The sequence below is a fragment of the Girardinichthys multiradiatus genome, chromosome 14 (genome assembly GCF_021462225.1).
Source record: "Girardinichthys multiradiatus isolate DD_20200921_A chromosome 14, DD_fGirMul_XY1, whole genome shotgun sequence".
NCBI lineage: Eukaryota > Metazoa > Chordata > Actinopteri > Cyprinodontiformes > Goodeidae > Girardinichthys > Girardinichthys multiradiatus.
Genome location: NC_061807.1, coordinates 6949939 through 6974246, shown reverse-complemented (window position 1 = coordinate 6974246; position 24308 = coordinate 6949939). Strand labels below are relative to the sequence as shown.

The following is a 24308-nucleotide window of genomic DNA, read 5'->3' as shown; positions in this document are numbered from 1 at the left end:
TAATCCTAAAAAATATAAAAAGACTTAAAATTGAATAAAAAAAGGGTGTGTCTCATTAATCCAGACTAGTAGAACAATTTCAGACAGATTTTGTGTCAGTGGGTCACATGACCTGGAAACTATTGAAGAAAAATGCTAATTTTGAACTAAAAATAATCCTAAAAATGATTAAAATGGAATAAAAAAGGGTGTGTCTCATCTATCCAGATTAGTAGAACAATTTCAGACAGATTTTGTGTCAGTGGGTCACATGACCTGGAAACTATTGAAGAAAAATGCTAATTTTGAACTAAAAATAATCCTAAAAATGATTAAAATGGAATAAAAAAGGGTGTGTCTCATCGATCCAGACTAGTAGAACAATTTCAGACAGATTTTGTGTCAGTGGGTCACATGACCTGGAAACTATTGAAGAAAAATGCTAATTTTGAACTAAAAATAATCCTAAAAATGATTAAAATGGAATAAAAAAGGGTGTGTCTCATCTATCCAGATTAGTAGAACAATTTCAGACAGATTTTGTGTCAGTGGGTCACATGACCTGGAAACTATTGAAGAAAAATGCTAATTTTGAACTAAAAATAATCCTAAAAATTATAAAAATCCTTGAAATAGAATAAAAAAAGGGTGTGCCTCATCTATCCAGACTAGTAAAACAATTTCAGACAGATTTTGTGTCAGTGGGTCACATGACCTGGAAACTATTGAAGAAAAATGCTAATTTTGAACTAAAAATAATCCTAAAAATTATAAAAATCCTTGAAATTGAATAAAAAAAGGGTGTGTCTCATCTATCCAGACTAGTAGAACAATTTCAGACAGATTTTGTGTCAGTGGGTCACATGACCTGGAAACTATTGAAGAAAAATGCTAATTTTGAACTAAATATAATCCTAAAAAATATAAAAAGACTTAAAATTGAATAAAAAAAGGGTGTGTCTCATTAATCCAGACTAGTAGAACAATTTCAGACAGATTTTGTGTCAGTGGGTCACATGACCTGGAAACTATTGAAGAAAAATGCTAATTTTGAACTAAAAATAATCCTAAAAATTATAAAAATCCTTGAAATTGAATAAAAAAAGGGTGTGTCTCATTAATCCAGACTAGTAGAACAATTTCAGACAGATTTTGTGTCAGTGGGTCACATGACCTGGAAACTATTGAAGAAAAATGCTAATTTTGAACTAAATATAATCCTAAAAAATATAAAAAGACTTAAAATTGAATAAAAAAAGGGTGTGTCTCATTAATCCAGACTAGTAGAACAATTTCAGACAGATTTTGTGTCAGTGGGTCACATGACCTGGAAACTATTGAAGAAAAATGCTAATTTTGAACTAAATATAATCCTAAAAATGATTAAAATGGAATAAAAAAGGGTGTGTCTCATCTATCCAGATTAGTAGAACAATTTCAGACAGATTTTGTGTCAGTGGGTCACATGACCTGGAAACTATTGAAGAAAAATGCTAATTTTGAACTAAATATAATCCTAAAAATTAAAAAAATGATTAAAATGGAATAAAAAAGGGTGTGTCTCATCTATCCAGATTAGTAGAACAATTTCAGACAGATTTTGTGTCAGTGGGTCACATGACCTGGAAACTATTGAAGAAAAATGCTAATTTTGAACTAAATATAATCCTAAAAAATATAAAAAGACTTAAAATTGAATAAAAAAAGGGTGTGTCTCATTAATCCAGACTAGTAGAACAATTTCAGACAGATTTTGTGTCAGTGGGTCACATGACCTGGAAACTATTGAAGAAAAATGCTAATTTTGAACTAAATATAATCCTAAAAAATATAAAAAGACTTAAAATTGAATAAAAAAAAGGGTGTGTCTCATTAATCCAGACTAGTAGAACAATTTCAGACAGATTTTGTGTCAGTGGGTCACATGACCTGGAAACTATTGAAGAAAAATGCTAATTTTGAACTAAAAATAATCCTAAAAAATATAAAAAGACTTAAAATTGAATAAAAAAAGGGTGTGTCTCATTAATCCAGACTAGTAGAACAATTTCAGACAGATTTTGTGTCAGTGGGTCACATGACCTGGAAACTATTGAAGAAAAATGCTAATTTTGAACTAAAAATAATCCTAAAAATTATAAAAATCCTTGAAATTGAATAAAAAAAGGGTGTGTCTCATTAATCCAGACTAGTAGAACAATTTCAGATGGATTTTGTGTCAGTGGGTCACATGACCTGGAAACTATTGAAGAAAAATGCTAATTTTGAACTAAATATAATCCTAAAAAATATAAAAAGACTTAAAATTGAATAAAAAAAGGGTGTGTCTCATTAATCCAGACTAGTAGAACAATTTCAGACAGATTTTGTGTCAGTGGGTCACATGACCTGGAAACTATTGAAGAAAAATGCTAATTTTGAACTAAATATAATCCTAAAAAATATAAAAAGACTTAAAATTGAATAAAAAAAGGGTGTGTCTCATTAATCCAGACTAGTAGAACAATTTCAGACAGATTTTGTGTCAGTGGGTCACATGACCTGGAAACTATTGAAGAAAAATGCTAATTTTGAACTAAAAATAATCCTAAAAATGATTAAAATGGAATAAAAAAGGGTGTGTCTCATCTATCCAGATTAGTAGAACAATTTCAGACAGATTTTGTGTCAGTGGGTCACATGACCTGGAAACTATTGAAGAAAAATGCTAATTTTGAACTAAAAATAATCCTAAAAATGATTAAAATGGAATAAAAAAGGGTGTGTCTCATCTATCGAGACTAGTAGAACAATTTCAGACAGATTTTGTGTCAGTGGGTCACATGACCTGGAAACTATTGAAGAAAAATGCTAATTTTGAACTAAATATAATCCTAAAAAATATAAAAAGACTTAAAATTGAATAAAAAAAGGGTGTGTCTCATTAATCCAGACTAGTAGAACAATTTCAGACAGATTTTGTGTCAGTGGGTCACATGACCTGGAAACTATTGAAGAAAAATGCTAATTTTGAACTAAATATAATCCTAAAAATTAAAAAAATGATTAAAATGGAATAAAAAAGGGTGTGTCTCATCTATCGAGACTAGTAGAACAATTTCAGACAGATTTTGTGTCAGTGGGTCACATGACCTGGAAACTATTGAAGAAAAATGCTAATTTTGAACTAAATATAATCCTAAAAAATATAAAAAGACTTAAAATTGAATAAAAAAAGGGTGTGTCTCATTAATCCAGACTAGTAGAACAATTTCAGACAGATTTTGTGTCAGTGGGTCACATGACCTGGAAACTATTGAAGAAAAATGCTAATTTTGAACTAAATATAATCCTAAAAAATATAAAAAGACTTAAAATTGAATAAAAAAAGGGTGTGTCTCATTAATCCAGACTAGTAGAACAATTTCAGACAGATTTTGTGTCAGTGGGTCACATGACCTGGAAACTATTGAAGAAAAATGCTAATTTTGAACTAAAAATAATCCTAAAAATTATAAAAATCCTTGAAATTGAATAAAAAAAGGGTGTGTCTCATTAATCCAGACTAGTAGAACAATTTCAGACAGATTTTGTGTCAGTGGGTCACATGACCTGGAAACTATTGAAGAAAAATGCTAATTTTGAACTAAATATAATCCTAAAAAATATAAAAAGACTTAAAATTGAATAAAAAAAAGGGTGTGTCTCATTAATCCAGACTAGTAGAACAATTTCAGACAGATTTTGTGTCAGTGGGTCACATGACCTGGAAACTATTGAAGAAAAATGCTAATTTTGAACTAAATATAATCCTAAAAAATATAAAAAGACTTAAAATTGAATAAAAAAAGGGTGTGTCTCATTAATCCAGACTAGTAGAACAATTTCAGACAGATTTTGTGTCAGTGGGTCACATGACCTGGAAACTATTGAAGAAAAATGCTAATTTTGAACTAAAAATAATCCTAAAAATTATAAAAATCCTTGAAATTGAATAAAAAAAGGGTGTGTCTCATTAATCCAGACTAGTAGAACAATTTCAGATGGATTTTGTGTCAGTGGGTCACATGACCTGGAAACTATTGAAGAAAAATGCTAATTTTGAACTAAATATAATCCTAAAAAATATAAAAAGACTTAAAATTGAATAAAAAAAGGGTGTGTCTCATTAATCCAGACTAGTAGAACAATTTCAGACAGATTTTGTGTCAGTGGGTCACATGACCTGGAAACTATTGAAGAAAAATGCTAATTTTGAACTAAATATAATCCTAAAAAATATAAAAAGACTTAAAATTGAATAAAAAAAGGGTGTGTCTCATTAATCCAGACTAGTAGAACAATTTCAGACAGATTTTGTGTCAGTGGGTCACATGACCTGGAAACTATTGAAGAAAAATGCTAATTTTGAACTAAAAATAATCCTAAAAATGATTAAAATGGAATAAAAAAGGGTGTGTCTCATCTATCCAGATTAGTAGAACAATTTCAGACAGATTTTGTGTCAGTGGGTCACATGACCTGGAAACTATTGAAGAAAAATGCTAATTTTGAACTAAAAATAATCCTAAAAATGATTAAAATGGAATAAAAAAGGGTGTGTCTCATCTATCGAGACTAGTAGAACAATTTCAGACAGATTTTGTGTCAGTGGGTCACATGACCTGGAAACTATTGAAGAAAAATGCTAATTATGAACTAAATATAATCCTAAAAAATATAAAAAGACTTAAAATTGAATAAAAAAAGGGTGTGTCTCATTAATCCAGACTAGTAGAACAATTTAAGACAGATTTTGTGTCAGTGGGTCACATGACCTGGAAACTATTGAAGAAAAATGCTAATTTTGAACTAAATATAATCCTAAAAATTAAAAAAATGATTAAAATGGAATAAAAAAGGGTGTGTCTCATCTATCGAGACTAGTAGAACAATTTCAGACAGATTTTGTGTCAGTGGGTCACATGACCTGGAAACTATTGAAGAAAAATGCTAATTTTGAACTAAAAATAATCCTAAAAATGATTAAAATGGAATAAAAAAGGGTGTGTCTCATCTATCCAGATTAGTAGAACAATTTCAGACAGATTTTGTGTCAGTGGGTCACATGACCTGGAAACTATTGAAGAAAAATGCTAATTTTGAACTAAAAATAATCCTAAAAATTATAAAAATCCTTGAAATAGAATAAAAAAAGGGTGTGCCTCATCTATCCAGACTAGTAAAACAATTTCAGACAGATTTTGTGTCAGTGGGTCACATGACCTGGAAACTATTGAAGAAAAATGCTAATTTTGAACTAAAAATAATCCTAAAAATGATTAAAATGGAATAAAAAAGGGTGTGTCTCATCTATCCAGATTAGTAGAACAATTTCAGACAGATTTTGTGTCAGTGGGTCACATGACCTGGAAACTATTGAAGAAAAATGCTAATTTTGAACTAAATATAATCCTAAAAATTAAAAAAATGATTAAAATGGAATAAAAAAGGGTGTGTCTCATCTATCGAGACTAGTAGAACAATTTCAGACAGATTTTGTGTCAGTGGGTCACATGACCTGGAAACTATTGAAGAAAAATGCTAATTTTGAACTAAAAATAATCCTAAAAAATATAAAAAGACTTAAAATTGAATAAAAAAAGGGTGTGTCTCATTAATCCAGACTAGTAGAACAATTTCAGACAGATTTTGTGTCAGTGGGTCACATGACCTGGAAACTATTGAAGAAAAATGCTAATTTTGAACTAAATATAATCCTAAAAAATATAAAAAGACTTAAAATTGAATAAAAAAAGGGTGTGTCTCATTAATCCAGATTAGTAGAACAATTTCAGACAGATTTTGTGTCAGTGGGTCACATGACCTGGAAACTATTGAAGAAAAATGCTAATTTTGAACTAAATATAATCCTAAAAAATATAAAAAGACTTAAAATTGAATAAAAAAAGGGTGTGTCTCATTAATCCAGACTAGTAGAACAATTTCAGACAGATTTTGTGTCAGTGGGTCACATGACCTGGAAACTATTGAAGAAAAATGCTAATTTTGAACTAAAAATAATCCTAAAAATTATAAAAATGATTAAAATGGAATAAAAAAGGGTGTGTCTCATCTATCCAGATTAGTAGAACAATTTCAGACAGATTTTGTGTCAGTGGGTCACATGACCTGGAAACTATTGAAGAAAAATGCTAATTTTGAACTAAATATAATCCTAAAAATTAAAAAAATGATTAAAATGGAATAAAAAAGGGTGTGTCTCATCTATCGAGACTAGTAGAACAATTTCAGACAGATTTTGTGTCAGTGGGTCACATGACCTGGAAACTATTGAAGAAAAATGCTAATTTTGAACTAAATATAATCCTAAAAATTATAAAAATGATTAAAATGGAATAAAAAAGGGTGTGTCTCATCTATCGAGACTAGTAGAACAATTTCAGACAGATTTTGTGTCAGTGGGTCACATGACCTGGAAACTATTGAAGAAAAATGCTAATTTTGAACTAAATATAATCCTAAAAATTAAAAAAATGATTAAAATGGAATAAAAAAGGGTGTGTCTCATCTATCCAGATTAGTAGAACAATTTCAGACAGATTTTGTGTCAGTGGGTCACATGACCTGGAAACTATTGAAGAAAAATGCTAATTTTGAACTAAAAATAATCCTAAAAATTATAAAAATCCTTGAAATGGAATAAAAAAGGGTGTGTCTCATCGATCCAGACTAGTAAAACAATTTCAGACAGATTTTGTGTCAGTGGGTCACATGACCTGGAAACTATTGAAGAAAAATGCTAATTTTGAACTAAAAATAATCCTAAAAAATGTAAAAAGACTTAAAATGGAATAAAAATGAGTGTGACTCATTGATGTAATCTAGTAGCATGATTTACTATTGTTTTTGTTTCAATTGGTCCCAAGACAAGGAATTTATTTATTTTTATTTTCCACGATTGTTTGGTTCGGAAACTTATTGACGGTCCCTAAGTGAACCACCGCGGGTCAGAAGAGGGAGCAACAGAGAGCAGCTAGCCGAAATCTGAGTGCCTGAATCGGATCAACCGTTAGCTAGATGCCGCTAACTCCGCGGAGCTTGAATATCCAATGTCCAACTTTAAACTAACTTCACCGCGGTACAGGAATTTGGCTGTTTGGATTCGCCTTTGAGAAGCACCAGCAAGACTTTCAAGGCTGACCCAAATAATTTATGTTTTCTGAATCTGGCTCCCCTGCACGGCCTTGAAGGCTGGTTATCCTCAACTTCTCCTGAAAACATGACGCTGTGCTCCCTCTTCTCTCTCCCTTCCCTCAGGACATCTGTGGACCTGCTCAGAACTTTGTTGCCGGTTAATGAACATTCCAACAAACCATCAAGGACAATGGCCTCTGTGACAGTGATTCATGGACTTACTTACACACACACACATGCTCACACACACATGCTCAAGATAAACATATGCACCTCCTCACACCACCTTCACCGTTCCCAGCATGATGTTGTTTTGTCAACTTGTTGCTTCTTTGTTCTGAGGTTTTTTTACAATCTCAAACTGTATCCTGCTAAGGATAAAGTTTGAAATATGATTTATTTCCTCTACTTTCCTAATGTGGCCTCTTTTCTCATCTAACAAGGGCATCGCCTGTGAGCGGGCAGCAAAGCCTCGATGACCCGTCTCCCTGGTTCTACTGGAATTCTAATTTCCACTCGGGGATCAATAAAGTATCTTTAAATTGAATTGAATTTTTCCTGCTTTTATTTTATTTTATTGGGTTGCTGGTTTGAACTTTATTTAATATCTGGGACTTTTAATTTTTATATGTTTCTTTTTCTTTATTATTTATTCAGTCGGTCATTAGATAAAGAATAAATAGGAGCAGATCTGTTGAAATTGTCTACTTTGCATATTTTTTTCAGATAATCAAAAATATTTTTGATATGAATCAAAGATAACCAGAGTAAATATAAAAATGTGTTTTCAGATGATGGATTCATTTATTAAAACCTGAAAAGAACTAAAAATAGTTTCCAGTTTCCGTTGAACAGGAATGTATTTCTAGTTGTTCATCATCTGGAAATGTTAAAGTTCTTGTGTTTTCCTCAGGTTTCTGCTCCTGGGTAAATATGACTTGTTATATAACTTTATTTTTGGATGTATGAGTGGTGATAAACAACTACAATCTGCAGAGACAATGCCCACGCATACAGGTTGTGGTGCCAGAGCTCCTTCTTGGAGCCACCTTTCTCCCTCAGGCTCTTAGAAACTGCGCTGCTGCCAAATGTTGCTATTATTTTGGCCTTCAGCAGCGCTCTGAACAGACCTGGGGTTATTTCTGACTTGTTTATCCCCCCTGAGTGGCTCTAAGGAACACTTGGATCCTTGGAGCAGTTTAGATCAAGAATAACCTGACAGAGAACCTCCGTGGTTGTGTTCCTAGGAACTTCAGTGACTGCAGAGCATGACAGCATGCTGGCTTCATGCCCAGCTGTGTGCACGCCTCCTTCCACAGAACCACTTACAGGGATCCAACGGTCCTCCAAACAGAGCGCTGGGAACAGCTGCAGCTGCACGGACGACTGCATGGATGAAGGAGCTCCAGAGAGACAAACTGTGTGAAGATGAACGGTGAGTGACATTTAAACATTCCTCAGGGTAACAGCAGACGAGCTTTAATCAAGAATCAGCCCAGAATAAAATGGTCAAATTTAACATGAAGCTCAGCAACAGTTGGTCCTGTCGCTCGCTGGAAATATAAACCACATTCACAGAAATGTTGCTTAACTTCAACCGTAATATTCTGTATTTAGTTTGAAAGCAAACATTTGTCTCCAGAATAAACTGAGAGATCAACAGAAATCTGGATTTCCAGGTGATTATAATTGATCTTATTTACCTTTAATCAACATTTCAGAAGAGGAGAGCAGAGCAAGAAATTTTGGATCTGAATTGGAAAATATTTGTTCATATGTGAACAAGTTCAGGGGAAAACTTCTTAAAAGGAAATTAAAAATATTTATGAAAAACCAAATAAAATAATAACCAAAAATGCTAAACTGTTGAAAACATTTTCCCCCATTACAGGAAAATAACATCAGACTAGGGTCATAGGGTCAAGTTTTCCCAACATGCTGACAATAACCAATGATTAATATATGAAGATGAGCAAAAACCCAGCAGTTTATGACACATTATCTGGAATATTTCAGCTTTTTCTGCTCTTTCTGCTGCTGGGACAGTCAGTCACTGGTCAAATATCTGGGAAGACTGCAGTCGAGGAACAGCTTAAACAACTCAGGGTCAGAGGTCACTGCAGGCCCATTAAAGCTCCAGAGGAGCTGAGTGAGTTTTCCTCAGAAAGACATTTATGAACCAATCATAGGCTGGAAGAAAAGAAGCTGAGTTCATGGATCAGGAGATTTAATGTCAGAATTTATCTCTGATCACAAACGCACCACAGAGTCTCTTCAGTCATTTACATTTTATGATAGAGCTGATAAACAGTCATTCAAATCATGAGTCCGGTATAACCGTCTTCCTCTCAGCTGATGAGCTGCTAATAAAAGCTGTGTTGTTCTAGCAGGTCAACCTGTTTGGTCTGCTTACACAACACCAAACCTTCACATTACCTCGAATATACGAGCTGCTTCCTGGTTCTTCCTGGTTCTTCCTGGTTCAGGTTTCAAATTTAGACTAAGATCTTCTATCAGGGAAACATTGCAGGAACGCTGTTGCTGTCAGAGCTTAATCTCGACCCGTTCTCTGTTTGTGTGAATGCATGTTAGAACCTGAGCAAACCTCCGACCTGAACAGCATTTATTCTACAGATAAACATTTGCGGTTGGGGGGAAATACTTTCGTTCCCTTGGTGGAAGCATTGTTTATTGAGGTGGAGATGTGGATGCAGGCTGGATGGAAAACATTTCAAATGTGTTTATGACTCTGCTACTGGAAGGTTTTAAACGTTTGCTGCGAATCCTCAGGTTCATTCAGTCCAAACTGCATCAAACTGAAGAGCTTTAAGGTGTGTCCCATTCTGTGATCTGCACTGAGAACGCAGCATTTAACTACAGCTATTAAAACTGAGGACTGCAGAATAAATCAAAATGAGTATTTTAATCTAAAACTAAAATAACATTTATCAAAACTGCAGAAAAAAACAACATAATCTCAACTTGTTGGACAATAGGTGTGATTTCAGCATGTAGGACACATCTTACATCTAAAGAACGCTGTCGGTCCATGAATAAAAACTCTGGGGTCCTAAAACCTTAAAAATCCTCTCCAGACTGACGGATGTCAGTGAGGTTTTTGAGGTTCCTTAGTTTAGGCCATGATGTGCTGCTCTTTTAGCCTACTTCAAGTTGTCAGACAGGTTCTGTTTAAATCATTTCTTGATTGTAAACTTCTGGTAGTAATCAGGCCTTTGTGTCACTGGTGAAACTGAACTCAGTTGTTGAAAGCACGTGGTTACCAGTAACTTAATCATTTAACCAGGGGAGTGATTACTTTTTCAGGTTGCCTTTTCTTCCTTACTAAATGATATCTTCATAAAATATTTCTTTAAATTGACACTGATTGGCTCACTGAGATCAGGTGGATGGCTTGTCACTAAGCTAAACGGATCTAAATGCTGAAATCTCCTCCTTGATTTAGATGTTAGGAAGCTGTAAGGTTGAACTGGGACAATTAACAAAAACACTCGTAGATACAGAGAGGGGCTGTGATGAAATCATTTTAATAAAAGGAATATTATTATTAGTTGTTCTGTTGGACCCATGTTACAAGCAGGAGTTTGAAAGAAACGTGAGGATAGGAACATGGCAGGCAGGAGATATGGATGGATCTGACAAAGAGCTGGCTAAATTAGGAAGTATTGAAGCAATGGTGGTGATTAGTGAATGAGAACAGCTGTGGTAAACCATGAATCTACGAGCAAACGAAGAAGGACGACTCCAGATACCTACAGGGAAGCATGAGGAAAAAGGGAAACAAGCATTAAACATTACATGATTAAATGATTACAGGACCAAAAGAAACTTAGAAACAGGAGAAGAGGAGAAGAGGAGAAGAGGAAGGACATAGAAAACGGTGGATGAGGAATGACAGATCACCAAAATAAAACAGACTTTAGGAGATCTATCTACAGAGGAAACAAAAACTCAGCCTCTTAACAAACATGAAACTCTTTGTGAAGGAGAATTTGAAAAATACCGACATTACTGAGTGACAGCACAACATATGAGAACTTCAGGAGTGACCCAACCAGCACCTGTACCCAGGGAAGCCATGCTTCTATGGACTTCCTAAAACACACTAGGAAGGAACCCCACTGAGACCCATAGTCAACACTATAAACTCTGTACCAACACATCCAGGCTCGTGTTCACAAAGACCCTCAGAGGCTCTCAGAGAGCTCCTCACTTAGCCTAGAACTTCCTGCCAAGGAGCCTCAGCTTCAGAGGGATCCAGTTCTCTGCTGAGACTCTGAGGAGGAGACGACAGAAATGTGACGCCACCTAGGAGCTTTGATTGGTTGTTACAATAAAACAATGTGCTCCCAGGAATTAACCGATGATAGAATTTAGACTGGATTCAGAAATGTTTCAATCATGATGATAAAATGAAATGAACTGTCTGGGATCATGATGGGAACCAACAGACGTTCCCAGTAGATCAATGCGTCATTCCTCTGCTTTCAGCACCAGCCTGGAATGTGAGCAGCTCTGGTTCCTGCTGCATTCAGAAGCTAGAGAGGAGATAGCAGCACCAGAGAACTTCTCCACAGATGTTGGAGATGATCATTTAGACTGCTGACATCATCATGAACAATACAAAACTATTTAATTTCCCTCTAGGGGGATGATAAAGTTAATCTTATCTCTATATTAATGATTGTTCTAGAAGTTTCTGTTCTCATTGACTCGACGGTTTAGGAGGTGGATCTCTGCACCATGGAGCATTTTATTCATTCTCTGTTGTTCATTGGAGGAGAAGATCTCTCCTTTCTCTCTGTCTTTCCTCCATCTTCTCTGCTTCAGACACTCTCACTAAAGGTCCTCCTCACTGCTCTGAACATCTCATGTTAGGAGCTCTCTGAAGGCCTCAGATACTTCCTGAATAACTTCTTAGAATGACGCCACTAGGAGCTACTTTTAGTCTCAGGGTTATCTGTGAAAACAAGCCCTGGTCAGTATCTAATTGCACCTTGTTAGGAATAAACCACATCACATAGAAAACTCCACAGATGTTACCAACAAAATTCATCATTTGAAGACGAGGAGAAACACGGTATCTTTTGATGTCATCTCACTTTTTACCTGTACACCCATTAAACCCATTAAAGGGAGTGAAAGCAGCTCCATCTAGATGCTTTGGAAGTAGAGGTGTTCAGACGTGAACAACAACAAGCTGTCTTTTTTGGACAGCGTGGTGGACATGGAGAAATATGAAGGACTCAACATTTACAGGAAACCAACTCACACATTGGACAGAGAAGATAGGTGGTTTGAGAGAGGAGTGAAGAAGCTATTTATGTTGAACAAGACCAACTCTGATCAGAGGAGGAGGCCTCAGATTTCAGCTTTCAATAACGTCCAGTTCAGCACTGAGCCTGATTCCCAGTCAGATCCAAACCAGTTCACAGCTTCCTGCAGGCGACCAAAACATGTCAGCGATCCAGGCCAGCTACGGTACCAACGATACCCTGTAGTTAGGGAAGTCCAGTCTTAGATGTACAGAACAACACACCCCTAATTACTTAACTAGCTCTAACTAGCTCTAACTAGCTCTAACTAGCTCTAACTAGCTCTAACTAGCTCTGAATTGGGAAAGCCCTTCGGACGGAGTGCAAAACGTCTTCAACTACGAGAACTGAAGTCCAGATATTTTGTTTTTTAAACATTTCTTGGATTCATGTCCAGGATGACCAACCTAAAGGAATCATGACAATGATAACAGAGACAGGATCTTTCATGGTCTTAAATACTGGCATCAATATTTTCTGCACAGCTTATCAGCTCAAGACATGAGGCTCGTGATAAATACCGCAGGGTACCGACCAGGCGCCTCCAGGATATCATGAGGCTCAGAGCAGACTTTTCTTTTCTAAAAGAAAACAGGAAACAGATTCGCATGAATCAGAACTTAGACACAGAACTGTTCATGGACTTTCTGGTTCCGGCCAAACAGTTGGCATCGCGTTGACAACAAGATTCCTCCTGGACATCATGAGGACTGGTGCTGAATTCATATTCGTAAAAGAGGAATGACAGATGCTGAGTGGGAATCATAATTACAGGCAGAACGGTTGCGGGGGATGACCTTTAACCTTGGAGAGCACCGATATTATTCCAAGCCTAGTAGTTACAGAGATATAGTAGTGCTTGTGGCAGATATCACAGTGTCCTGACAAGATGCCTCTGAGATATTATGAAGGACAGAACAGAAGTCAAAATTTGACATGGATTTCCAACAAAAACGGATCCAAAGGACTTCAAATATGGAGTTCCTGGTTTTAGTAACGGTGCTGAAAGTCTACTGGGCTAGCAACCAGCTGCTTACTGGATATCAGAAGAGGATGGAGTTGAACTTGTACTTTTAAAGATGATGAATCATTTTCCAGCGACTCATCATCCTGTATTATAGCTGACCCATATTACCAGCTCAAGGTTATAAAATTAGAAATCATTCTGCCTCTGCAGTTTTAAGATTTTAAGGTTATGGTCAATAACATTTTAAACTGTATTTACTACATTTTCATTGTTTTTATTTGTTTTATTTTAATCTTATAATTTTAGTAATGAACAATGTGTAATATGCAGTGGAAATATTAAAGAATGTTTAAATTTAAGCAAATTTTAGATTTGTTCCTTTGGACAATAAATCTGATCTGGATCTGTTCTATGAATCAAAGTTTTAGTCCTTCTGTTTCTGGATGTTTTCTAGAACGGCTGCTTGCAGTGACCACCAGCGCCTCAAGCACCAACAACACCGAGCCAAACGTGGAGCCGTGGTCTTGTCCTCATGATGACGACACATTCAAGTACAACGCCTACATCTTCACCTACGTGCTGGTGTTTCCCGTGGCGTTCCTCTGCAACATCTTAGCTCTGCTGGTCTTCTTCAAGCAGAATAAACGCAGGTTTGATCCTGAAAACACACATTTTCACAACTTTCTTTGCTTTCAGGGCATCTTTCCATTTTTACTTCTCATCAACATGCTGTTGAATGTCTTCTGTTCATTGTTGTTTGGAAAATGATGTAGCTGTTTCTGTCCACGCTTGATGAAACGTACACCATGGAAATGCTGCAGGAAAATATTAATGTTGGGTTCTGATCATTCAGAGATAATCAAGAGTCGGTCTGAAGGATGAATTTTCTTCTTCGCTCATTTAAATAAGCAAGAAGCTTCAAAGAATTGAGATTCATTCAGAATCATTTAAATTAGACTTTAACTGATTGCACTAAGAGTCGATGGCAGCTAATAGACGTTATTAGAGAATCGACCAAACTAGTATCTGTTCTCTAATATTTACTGAAGGAAAAGAAACAGAACCAAAGTGTAAAACCAAAATAGTACTAAGTAGTAATTAGTACTACACTAATGGTACTCCACAAACTTTCAGTCATCAGCTCTTGGCTTTAAAACACCCTCAGTCAAATATTTCAACAGAAAGTCTTTAAGTCGTGGTCAGCACAGCAAACTGAACATCCCTGAACAGAAACAAAGAACCCTATGACCTTATGACCCTATGACCCTATGACTTAACAATAGGCCTGATGGAAAACACAGAAGATCTAGTCATGATGATATGTTTCATGAACCCATGACTGCAGAAACGTTTCCCTCTGTCTGGAGGAGGTCCAACCACAGAGCTTCATTCTCTCAAGATCAGTTGGCACAATTCAAGTTCCTGCTATGAGAACATCGTTAGAAGCTTAGCTTGCTACGCTGCCAAGATACCAAGCCTTCACTCAAGGTTACATCTTCTCACATGGTCATTTACAAATGTTTCCAATTCAGGCCCCAAAGGAAGTCCAGATGTCCAGATGTGATCCTGCAGATAATAAACCTTTTAGGAAAACCTCCAGTTTATCACAAAGATCAAGACTGCAGGGCAAGAAAGCCGAGCAGAACCAAATTAGGGAAATCCAGTATTTTCTGCATGGATATCGCTCCAACCTGGGAGATACTGTATATGGTTTTAATCAGTATGTGGAGCACATCCTTTGGGATCTTGTTGCACTAAGATAAAGCATGATTGCTGTGCTCCATCATAGTTAACTGGTTTCCTGTTTGGTTTGAGTTGAGTTGAGGACCTGCAGACATGGCAGAAAAAAAAGCAACATTTAAAGTTCATAAACTTTTAAAAGTTGTAAAAAAAAAACCCAACTAAAATCTTTAGTTTACCACATATGATGTTACCAAATGGTGCAGCTTATTCCAGGGATAGGTTTTCAAGAATGAACCCAACCAGTGGTTTAACCCATCAGACCTGAGCAGTTAAACTTGGTACTGCAAAGGAAATTCATTTCAACACTGACAGACATTTTAAGACATTTAAGAGTTAGTTAGAAATGACTCCTTTCAGTTGTTACACCTTCTTTTAACCCTCACCTTTCTAATTATAGAGACGGTGAAGGAATGTCACGCTGCGTAGCCTCAGTAGAGGGAGTGGCGTCTTGGTCTCCACCATGTTTGTGTTTCCTAGAACTGATGACAAGTTTGCTTTGTTTTAGTTCATCTGGGTAAATCTGATGGAAAGGTTTGTGCTGGTCTTGTTAAAACCAGCAGTGGTCCAACAGGACATCAGGTGGTTCTGAAGGATCCCTGCATCCTAAAGTTACAAGATGAGACCAAGCAGAACAATACATGAATAGATGAAGGTGTGAACTTATTTGTCTATTTGTTTCTTCCCATTCAGTCGTATTACTTTCACAGGTTTTATTGGATGCCTGTGATGAGGCAGAACGTGGGAATGTTGGGTGGAGTCCTCAGTGTGTCAGATAATTAGCAGCACCTTAACGAAACATTTGTTCTGTTTGGTTGTATTTCAGTGGTTCAGTTGACAATGGCATGCAGCAACTTTCAGTTTTCAGCAGAGAAGCTCCACCCAAACATCTTCAGCTACAGCTGAACGTGTGAAACCACAGGTTGCTTCTGGTGGACATCGTCTAACTGCCACTTAGAGCAATAAAAACCACCCTGGCAGTGACTGCTGTGATCAAACTGCTGGATGATAAATGCCTTATTTGTTTACCAGGACGCATAAAAACCAGGAAATAAAGCCACAACTTTAATACAGACTGAGATCAGAGCGCTGATAAACACCTAACTGTGCACAGATGTATGCAGATGTTCCAACAATGGGAGTCCTGTTAGAGTCAACTGGAATAACATGAACTTCATCCATAGCAGATATCTGTGGGTGTTTCCAGAAGCCCAATAAGGTTTGAAATAGTAAACTAAAACTGAAATGAACTAAAACAACATCTTCCAGATGACCTGCTGTACTGCCCTCTGCAGAGGTCCGCAGTTTCCCCTCATTTCTGGAGATTTGGTTCTTGTAGTTCCAGAAACTAAACTCCAGGATCTCTGGAGTCATTTCAAGTTTTTTTTTTAGTTTTTTCTCTTGTTTTCAGTCCAAGACAAACCCGGCCACTTTTAAAAGTAGGATTTCTGTTTGATTCCACACCCTGCAAAAGTATTCGTACCCTGTAAACTTTTCCACATTTTGTTTCAACTTTAACTGTATTTAATTTAGATTTTATTTTCTGGACCAACACAAAGTGATGCCAATTCTTTGCAGAACAACTCAAGCTTTGTCAGATTGGGTGGAAAACAGCTGTGAACATTAGTTTTAGAGTTGCCACAAGATGTCATTTGGATTTAGGTCTGGACTTTGACTAGACCATTTTAACACATGAATGTACTTTGATCTAAAACCTTTCTATGTGGTCCTGTGACTCAGTTAAGTGACCTTAATGACCTTAAACACCCTGTAGGTGTGATTGTTCTGACTCCAGTTTGTAAACCTGATACCTCCAACCCTGAAGAAACATTTTGAATGAGAACCAGCAGGAGTCCGTCTCCTTTCTATTTAAAGCAGACAGTTCTGCAACAACGCGTCGCATCGTAGCTCTGGCTTTAGGGTTGTCCTGCTGGAGGATTAACATCCACCCCAGTCTGAAGTCTTTCGCTGCCTCTATTAGCTTTTCTTTGTGTATTTAGCTCCATCCACGTCCACTCTGACCTGCTTCCTGCTGAGGAATAAGCAGAGTCCTTTCTTCCACATGTTTGCTGTTTCTCCTCCATGGCTTCAGGTCTTCCACTTTCTTTTTGCCAGTGTTCCATAAAGGTCAGTTTGTGGAGCACAAGGATAGTAGTTGTCCTTCTCACACATGAGCAGTGGGTCTCTCCAGCTACCCCAGAGTATAATCTCCTTGCCCATCTTCTCAGTTCAGGTGGACTCTGTTTACTGATGAAATGACTTCTGAAGGCAGTTAGACTGAAGAAGGAACACTTTCAGATTTTTTTTATCTAAAATGTTGAAACCATTTAGAATTTTGCATTCACTTTACAATTAAGCAGTACTTTGTGTTGGTATGTCTCATAAAATATCCCCAAAATACACTGAAGTAACATTAAGACATACAAGGTGGGAACAGACACTCATGGGTGTGAATACTTTTGGCAGGCGTTATGAGACACGTCCCTTCACTGACTCTCAGGGGACATTTTAATTGGCTGTTTGGACAGCTTAGGATTTACTTCTGCATTGAAATTGGGATTTTGTGAAGCATTTACATGTTGGCCAGGTTTAGACAGGGTGTGGTTAGTATCAGCAGCACTCAGGTGACACCCTGGACAGGTGTCCAGTCCACCACAGGACCAACAGACACACTAGAACAACGACTACTACCAAACTCACGCATACATCGGTTCGTTTTAAAGTCTCCAACTCACCTCGTGTCCTTGATCTGTCTGGACTGTGGGGGAAAACCTGGAGACATTCTACACATCCACAACATCCAACATGCAACTCCACACAGAAACGGCCCCTTGTTGGTAGCACTAATCTCTGCTGTCCAACCATCCATTTTCTAAGCCCTCCTCTTCCATACAGGGAGCTGGTGCCTATCTCCAGCAGTCTACGGGCGAGAGGCAGGGTTGACCCTGAACAGGTCACCGGGTCATCTCAGGGTAACACAGAGACACAGGACAAACAACCACACACACACACCTGTCCACACCTGAGGGCAATTTAGAGAGACCTTTCAACCTAACAGTCATCTTTTTGGACTATGGGAAGAAGCTGGAGTACCCAGAGAGAACCCACGCATGCACCGTGCAGCCAAATGAGATACATATAGAGGTTTTATGCAACTAAAAGAAAAATGCCCTGATTTTCTACCTCTTTAAACTTACCACTGCATCATCACATTCTTAATATATTAGTTTTATATCATTTCATTGAATAAGAAGCGTTTGCCTGCTAGTGTTTCATTATTCAGATTATTCTGCCTGACAGTTGGCTCTTCCTCTCTGACTCCACCTCCTCTTCCATCCACAGAGGCAAGCCCGCCTACGTGATCATGGTTAACCTCGCCTTTTCAGACGGCTGCTTCTCCCTCACCCTCCCTCTGCGACTTGCGTATTACATGAACAAGGGGAGGTGGTACTTTCCTGACTGGATCTGCAGACTCTGCGTCTTCGGCTTCTACGTCAACCTGTACTCCAGGTAGGACAGGAAACACGTTAGTTTTTCCTTCAGATTAAGGAACATTTTAGGTTCATCACCAGGAGAATTAGAGCTAATCATGAGAGAAGAGGCTACATTTAAACCAGGAGATAAAATGACAGAATTGGTGTCTTTCCTCCTCAGCATCTTGCTCCTCACGCTCCTAAGCCTGCTCCGCTGGTTTTCCATCACATATCCCATACACCATCGCAAAGTGTCCAGTTCCAAGACAACCTTGATAACCTGTCTGGGAATCTGGGTGTTTGTGGGCGTGTCCTCCATTCCCTTCCTCAACAATGGCATTGTTCTCAGGTAAGAGTCAGCGCTCCGGCAGCACCATGTCAAAGCTAAGACCAGCACCAGAGAGACGTCCTGGTGTTACTTTCATAATCATTTTCATATCAGACATGACTGTTGCTGCCTGGGAGGGTCAAGAAGACTACAGTAGAAACAGTTAAGGATGGTTGGACACTGAGATGTTTGTCTACTTTCTTCCAGAGATGGAGTACCTCGCTGCTTTGAGCCAGCAACACCAAAGTCTTGGTCCCGCATTCTCAGCCTGAACTACATTGGTTTGGTGTTTGGATTTTTGCTGCCGTTCTTCACCATCATCTTCTGCTGCAGCAAAATCATCCACTGTCTGAGAACCTCAACGTTCTCTCAGGACCCGAGAATTTGGAAAAAAAACAAGCGCTCAATGAGGCTGCTCGTCATGGTGATAGCCACCTTCCTGCTCTGCTTCCTGCCCTACCACGTGGTCCGAACTCTGCACCTGCACGCCGTGAACGGCCGCTGGAGCTGTGGAACCACCAACCTGCTGCAGAGAGCCGTGGCGGTGACGCTGTGCTTGGCAGCGTCGAACAGCGTGGTCAACCCGCTGCTGTACTACTACTCCACTAAAACGTTCAAGGAAGATGTTGGGAACACTAGGTTCTCTCTTAGAAAAAGGTTGTCTACGATGGGTGGGTCTCAAAGATCCAACGGAAAGGGGTCAGTGAAACGTCGATCCTTCCAGATGCAACCATGTAATTCCACTAATCTGGTGGATTATGAATATGCAGCTGAGTCGGTCAAAAACAAGATTCCTTGCTGCAGACCATCAGGTTCACCTGACTGAGAGAACGTTGGGTTGCTGCCTTTGACTGGAAAACCTTTTCAATATCCGTCCAAAATTACAAAGCTTTAATTTTGTCTTATTTTCTTACTTAACATGAGAGAAAAAACTGTCGGACCTTTCAGTACCAAGCTCTGCCGATGGTGGTCTTTGACTGGGAAGATGCCAGCACTGAGGATGGGAAGTGAGTTCAGATATTCCTGAGGTTTCCTTTTGATTTCTTTCTCTTTCTACAGTTGGATGAAGGTTTTTTCTTCTGTAGCCAACTGGGTTTAATCTCTGAGTTCTAGTTCAGGTCAGATGATATTTCATCAGAAGCTGGAAGGAGTTCTGGTTTACACATGAGATGTTTTCTCCACTGGTTTACCTTGCTGTGGAGATGTTTGTACAGCATGGTAGAGTCTTCTCCAGTTCACCTTCCAGGTCTGCAGGTTAACAGCGCCCTCTTCAGGCTTTTGACTGAAGAGCAAACCCCGACTGAACAGGAAGTAAACTGGGATTGATCTTATTGCCGGAGTGTGTCTGGTTTCCAGTGAACCTGAAGAAGCACCACGCTATGTGACCTCTGGCCTCGACTGATCTGCATATAAGGAAAAGTTTCCTGCAGTGACTTCCTCCTAGAAAATGTTTTAATCTTCTTTCCAAACATGAAGCCCTCAGAGTGAAGCACTGAAACACTCTTGGTTCGGCGCTGAGCTTCAGATTTATGTTCTGTTTATTTGACTGTTCTTATTGTTATTTTATTCATTTTGCTACATCCTTTGGTTGTAAACAGGAAGCTGAATGTAAACAGGAAGCTGAATGTAAACAGGAAGCTGAAACATGAAGGTTCTGCTGAAGGTGTCCTCCTCTGCTCTTCTAAATAAATCATTTACTTCCTCAAACACTGACACCGTGTCTGTTTAATGATGATTTTATGTGACTCAGAGGACATTTAGTCAAATGATGAATGTATTATTTATTGTAATAGTTCATTATCAGTTCACTCCAGTCAAATGTCGTGTGTAAATAAGAACTTTCTGTTGATCCGACTCAACTGGGTCACAGCTGAAACCCGGTATTTACATCCACTTCCCCTCACTGCTGGACACTGAATCAGACCAAGCTTTGTGGTGGCCACTGCAAGACATGGACTTTGCTGTCCTTATTCTGGTGGTATGATTAGGGTCATGGTCCAGATGACCCATCTGTAGCTAAGCTCTAACTTCCTAACTGATGTTTCCAGATGTTGCTTTATTTCCTTATAATGATCTTTCTTTGTGATACCATCTATTGTGTGGGGTGCACCAGCCCCTCCTGCAGCAAACACTCCCACAGCATGATGCTGTCGCCGCCGTACTTGACAGTTAGGATGGTGTTCTCAGTTTTTGCAGCTTTCCCCTTTATTATTGTATTTCCTCCATCATTATTATGTCCAAACTCTTCAGTTTTAGTCTCATCAGACCACAGGACGTCTCCATAAATGAAGGTGTTTGTCTCTGACTGTTTGCCAAATGTAATCTGGTTTTTTATGTTGTTCTTGGAGTAATGGCTTCTTCCACTCTGAGTGGCCTGTCAGTCCATGTTATCAGAGGACACTTTTCACTGTGAATAAGAACGCTCTCTTGCCAACTTCAGCAGCATCTGTACAAGGTCCTTTATTCTGCAGATGGTTCACACATTTCACACCAAAATAAGTCCATCTCTGAGACACAGAACATCATTCCTGAATGGTGGGAGGTTGGACATATCCATGCTCTTTACATTTATTTGAACACATGAACATGAAACTGGAAATTGGACCTCAGGATCAATCGGACTTATGGAGCTCCACAACCCTCTTCCCGATATCTTGACTAATTTCAGTTGATTTTCACACGTGGAAGCAGAGTTCCAGCGTTTGAGGTCATCCACAGGTAAGCCTCCATTTATCTCACATGTTGTGGATTACAAAGTGAATGACATCATCATCTGGGCTTTTAAAATGGTTTTAAGGGATCTTTGTGTATGTAAACTTCTGAATCTGAACAAAGTCGTATAATAAATCTCATTATTCTGGAGCAAGGAGAAACAATCGTGTTAAGTCTATCAGACCTAAATCAGGAGAGGTTTAGTCGGATGTTCTCACATAAATATTCCAGAGTTTAGTCGCATCGATCTGTCAGCAGGAAAAGATTATAACGACATTTTACTTCAGCCAAGAAATCCACATTTCTGAGAATTTCCTTCATATTTTGTTGGAACAAAGAGCTCAGAGAAGCTGATGTCCTCATCCTGACTCCTCAACAATCTGCAGAAAACCAGATCATCCAAACAGTTTTCCTGTCTTCACTCTGGATTTACTGCAGCTTACTGTCGATGAGAAGCTGTTATATGCTCTACGTACCACTAGATGTCCCTACATCTTTAACATCCATCTGGTTAAGGCTGGAACTCAGCTTGATATCTGGAGAGCAAGATCAGGTCAGATTTATTACCATCATCTCTGACAGTTAAGTAAAACCTTCATCACCAGCAGAAGAAGCATCCATCCAGTTTCTAAACCTTCTTCTTCCACACCGGGTTGCAGTGGTGCTGGTACCCATCTCCTGTGGTCTACTGAGGACAGGTTAACCCGCATACAGAGGCGGGGAGAACCCACGCATGCACAGGGAGAACATGCAAACTCCATGCAGAAACCCAGGACCTTCTTGCTGCAAGGCAGCAGTGGAACCAACTGCTCCACCGTACAGCCACGAAGAATAAAAACCCAACAACCTAAAATATAAAATACAGAATATCTAAAGCACAACAGAACAGAACCAGACAGACGTGGAGCTGAACTCTTAAAGGGAGCCAACCGTGATGGAAAAATGAGTTTGAGCAAATAATTGAAATGTTCAAGCAGAAAATAATCTGTTTTTATGATGATCGGTACCACGCTTGATGAAGCCTGAAGCATCCATCTGGGCTGCAGAGTCTGACTTTTACAGAAAAACCCAACATTTGGTATTTTTTACATTTACATTTTTTTATTGGTTCAAAGATGCTAGTAAATAAATAACTCCATAAAATGCTCTTTAAAAAACTGCCCTGAAATATTATGCATCAAAATATTTTCTCCAACATTTAAACCCTTTAAACACTTTTTAATATAAGTCAGTGACACTTTATTTACAAAGATCATTCATATTTTACTCCACAATCTGGACAAACTCAATGCAAAAGTTCTATTAAAATAAATGAATGTCAAACGATGTAGCTTCAGCAGTGCTGTAATGTTAGTGTCCACATGGGGGAGCTGCAGCTCTGTTCACACAGTGCTGTGAACTCTGGGTATTTTCTACCAGACTCAACACTTCATGATTCGGGACTTTAGACCCAATCATTGCACCATCAAAGGAACCGGGACTTATCTGAGGAGTTGTGTGTGTTAGTCTGGTCCAATCAGCATGCAGCTCAGAGGTAGATCATTAGGAGGTCAAAGGTCAGAAGCAACAGCCATCCAAATGTAGGAGTAGAACTGAAATAAACGTAATGGCTTGTTTTACAGTTGATTGTGTGTGTGTGTGTGTGTGTGTGTGTGTGTGTGTGTGTGTGTGTGTGGGTGTGTGTGTGTGTGTGTGTGTGTGTGTGTGTGTGTGTGTGTGTGTGTGTGTGTGTGTGTGTGTGTGTGTGTGTGTGTGTGTGTGTGTGTGTGTGTGTGTGTGTGTGTGTGGGTGTGTGTGTGTGTGTGTGGGTGGGTGTGTGTGTGTGGGTGTGTGTGTGTGTGTGTGTGGGTGTGTGTGGGTGTGTGTGTGTGTGTGTGTGTGTGTGTGTGTGTGGGTGTGTGTGTGTGTGTGTGTGTGTGTGTGTGTGTGTGTGTGTGTGTGTGTGGGTGTGTGTGTGTGTGTGTGTGTGTGTGTGTGTGTGTGTGTGTGTGTGTGTGGGTGGGTGTGTGTGTGTGTGTGTGTGTGTGTGTGTGTGTGTGTGTGTGTGGGTGGGTGTGTGGGTGCTTCCTGACTTCCAGGTGTTTCCTGCCCCTCCCTCCCTTGTTTCACACACACACACACACACACACACGTCTTTGTACTGCCGTCATTGTGTCCTCACAAAGGCAGGCGTCCCAGCAGCTCCACACCCCACAGAGGAGCTCATGTGACTGATTTATTCTCTGCAGCTTTGATCCAAGTTTAAACCTGAAACTGGAACAATCTGCCTGACCAGGAGCTGCTTCATATCTCCTAAAGGAGCTCCAGTCTTCTCTCTGTACAGCCTGGAAATCACACAACCACGCCCTGACGTGACACACGGAGGCAGTAGGTGAAGCTGATGTAGCTGCAGACACTCAGGGATCCTCCTTCACGCTCCAGGGGGTTTTCAACCTGCTCTGTGACTTCTGCTGCTCTACTTCAGCTCCCTCCATCACTGCCATGACGTGTTATTTATTTGATCAGCTCCTGTTTGAAGAGTTGAAGAGGACCAACTCATGTCTCCCAGGTTGGACAGCAGCTTGTGAACCTGTCCCTCATCATGTGAAGCAACCAGACTG

The 24308-nt window shown here is 38.7% G+C and overlaps 1 protein-coding gene across 1 annotated transcript in view; it reads left to right on the top strand.

Annotated features, from left to right (window-relative positions):
- LOC124880576 (zinc finger protein 431-like) overlaps nt 1-20709 on the top strand; it is a 52831-nt gene extending 32122 nt beyond the window's left edge. Inside the window, exons 2-6 of the mRNA XM_047385832.1 lie at nt 8403-8590; nt 13910-14105; nt 18538-18705; nt 18850-19017; nt 19204-20709. Coding sequence (XP_047241788.1) covers nt 8584-8590; nt 13910-14105; nt 18538-18705; nt 18850-19017; nt 19204-19822 — 1158 coding nt within the window. The 5' untranslated portion in view covers nt 8403-8583 and the 3' untranslated portion in view covers nt 19823-20709. The remainder of the gene's footprint in view (nt 1-8402; nt 8591-13909; nt 14106-18537; nt 18706-18849; nt 19018-19203) is intronic.
- Nucleotides 20710-24308: the final 3599 nt, after the last annotated feature.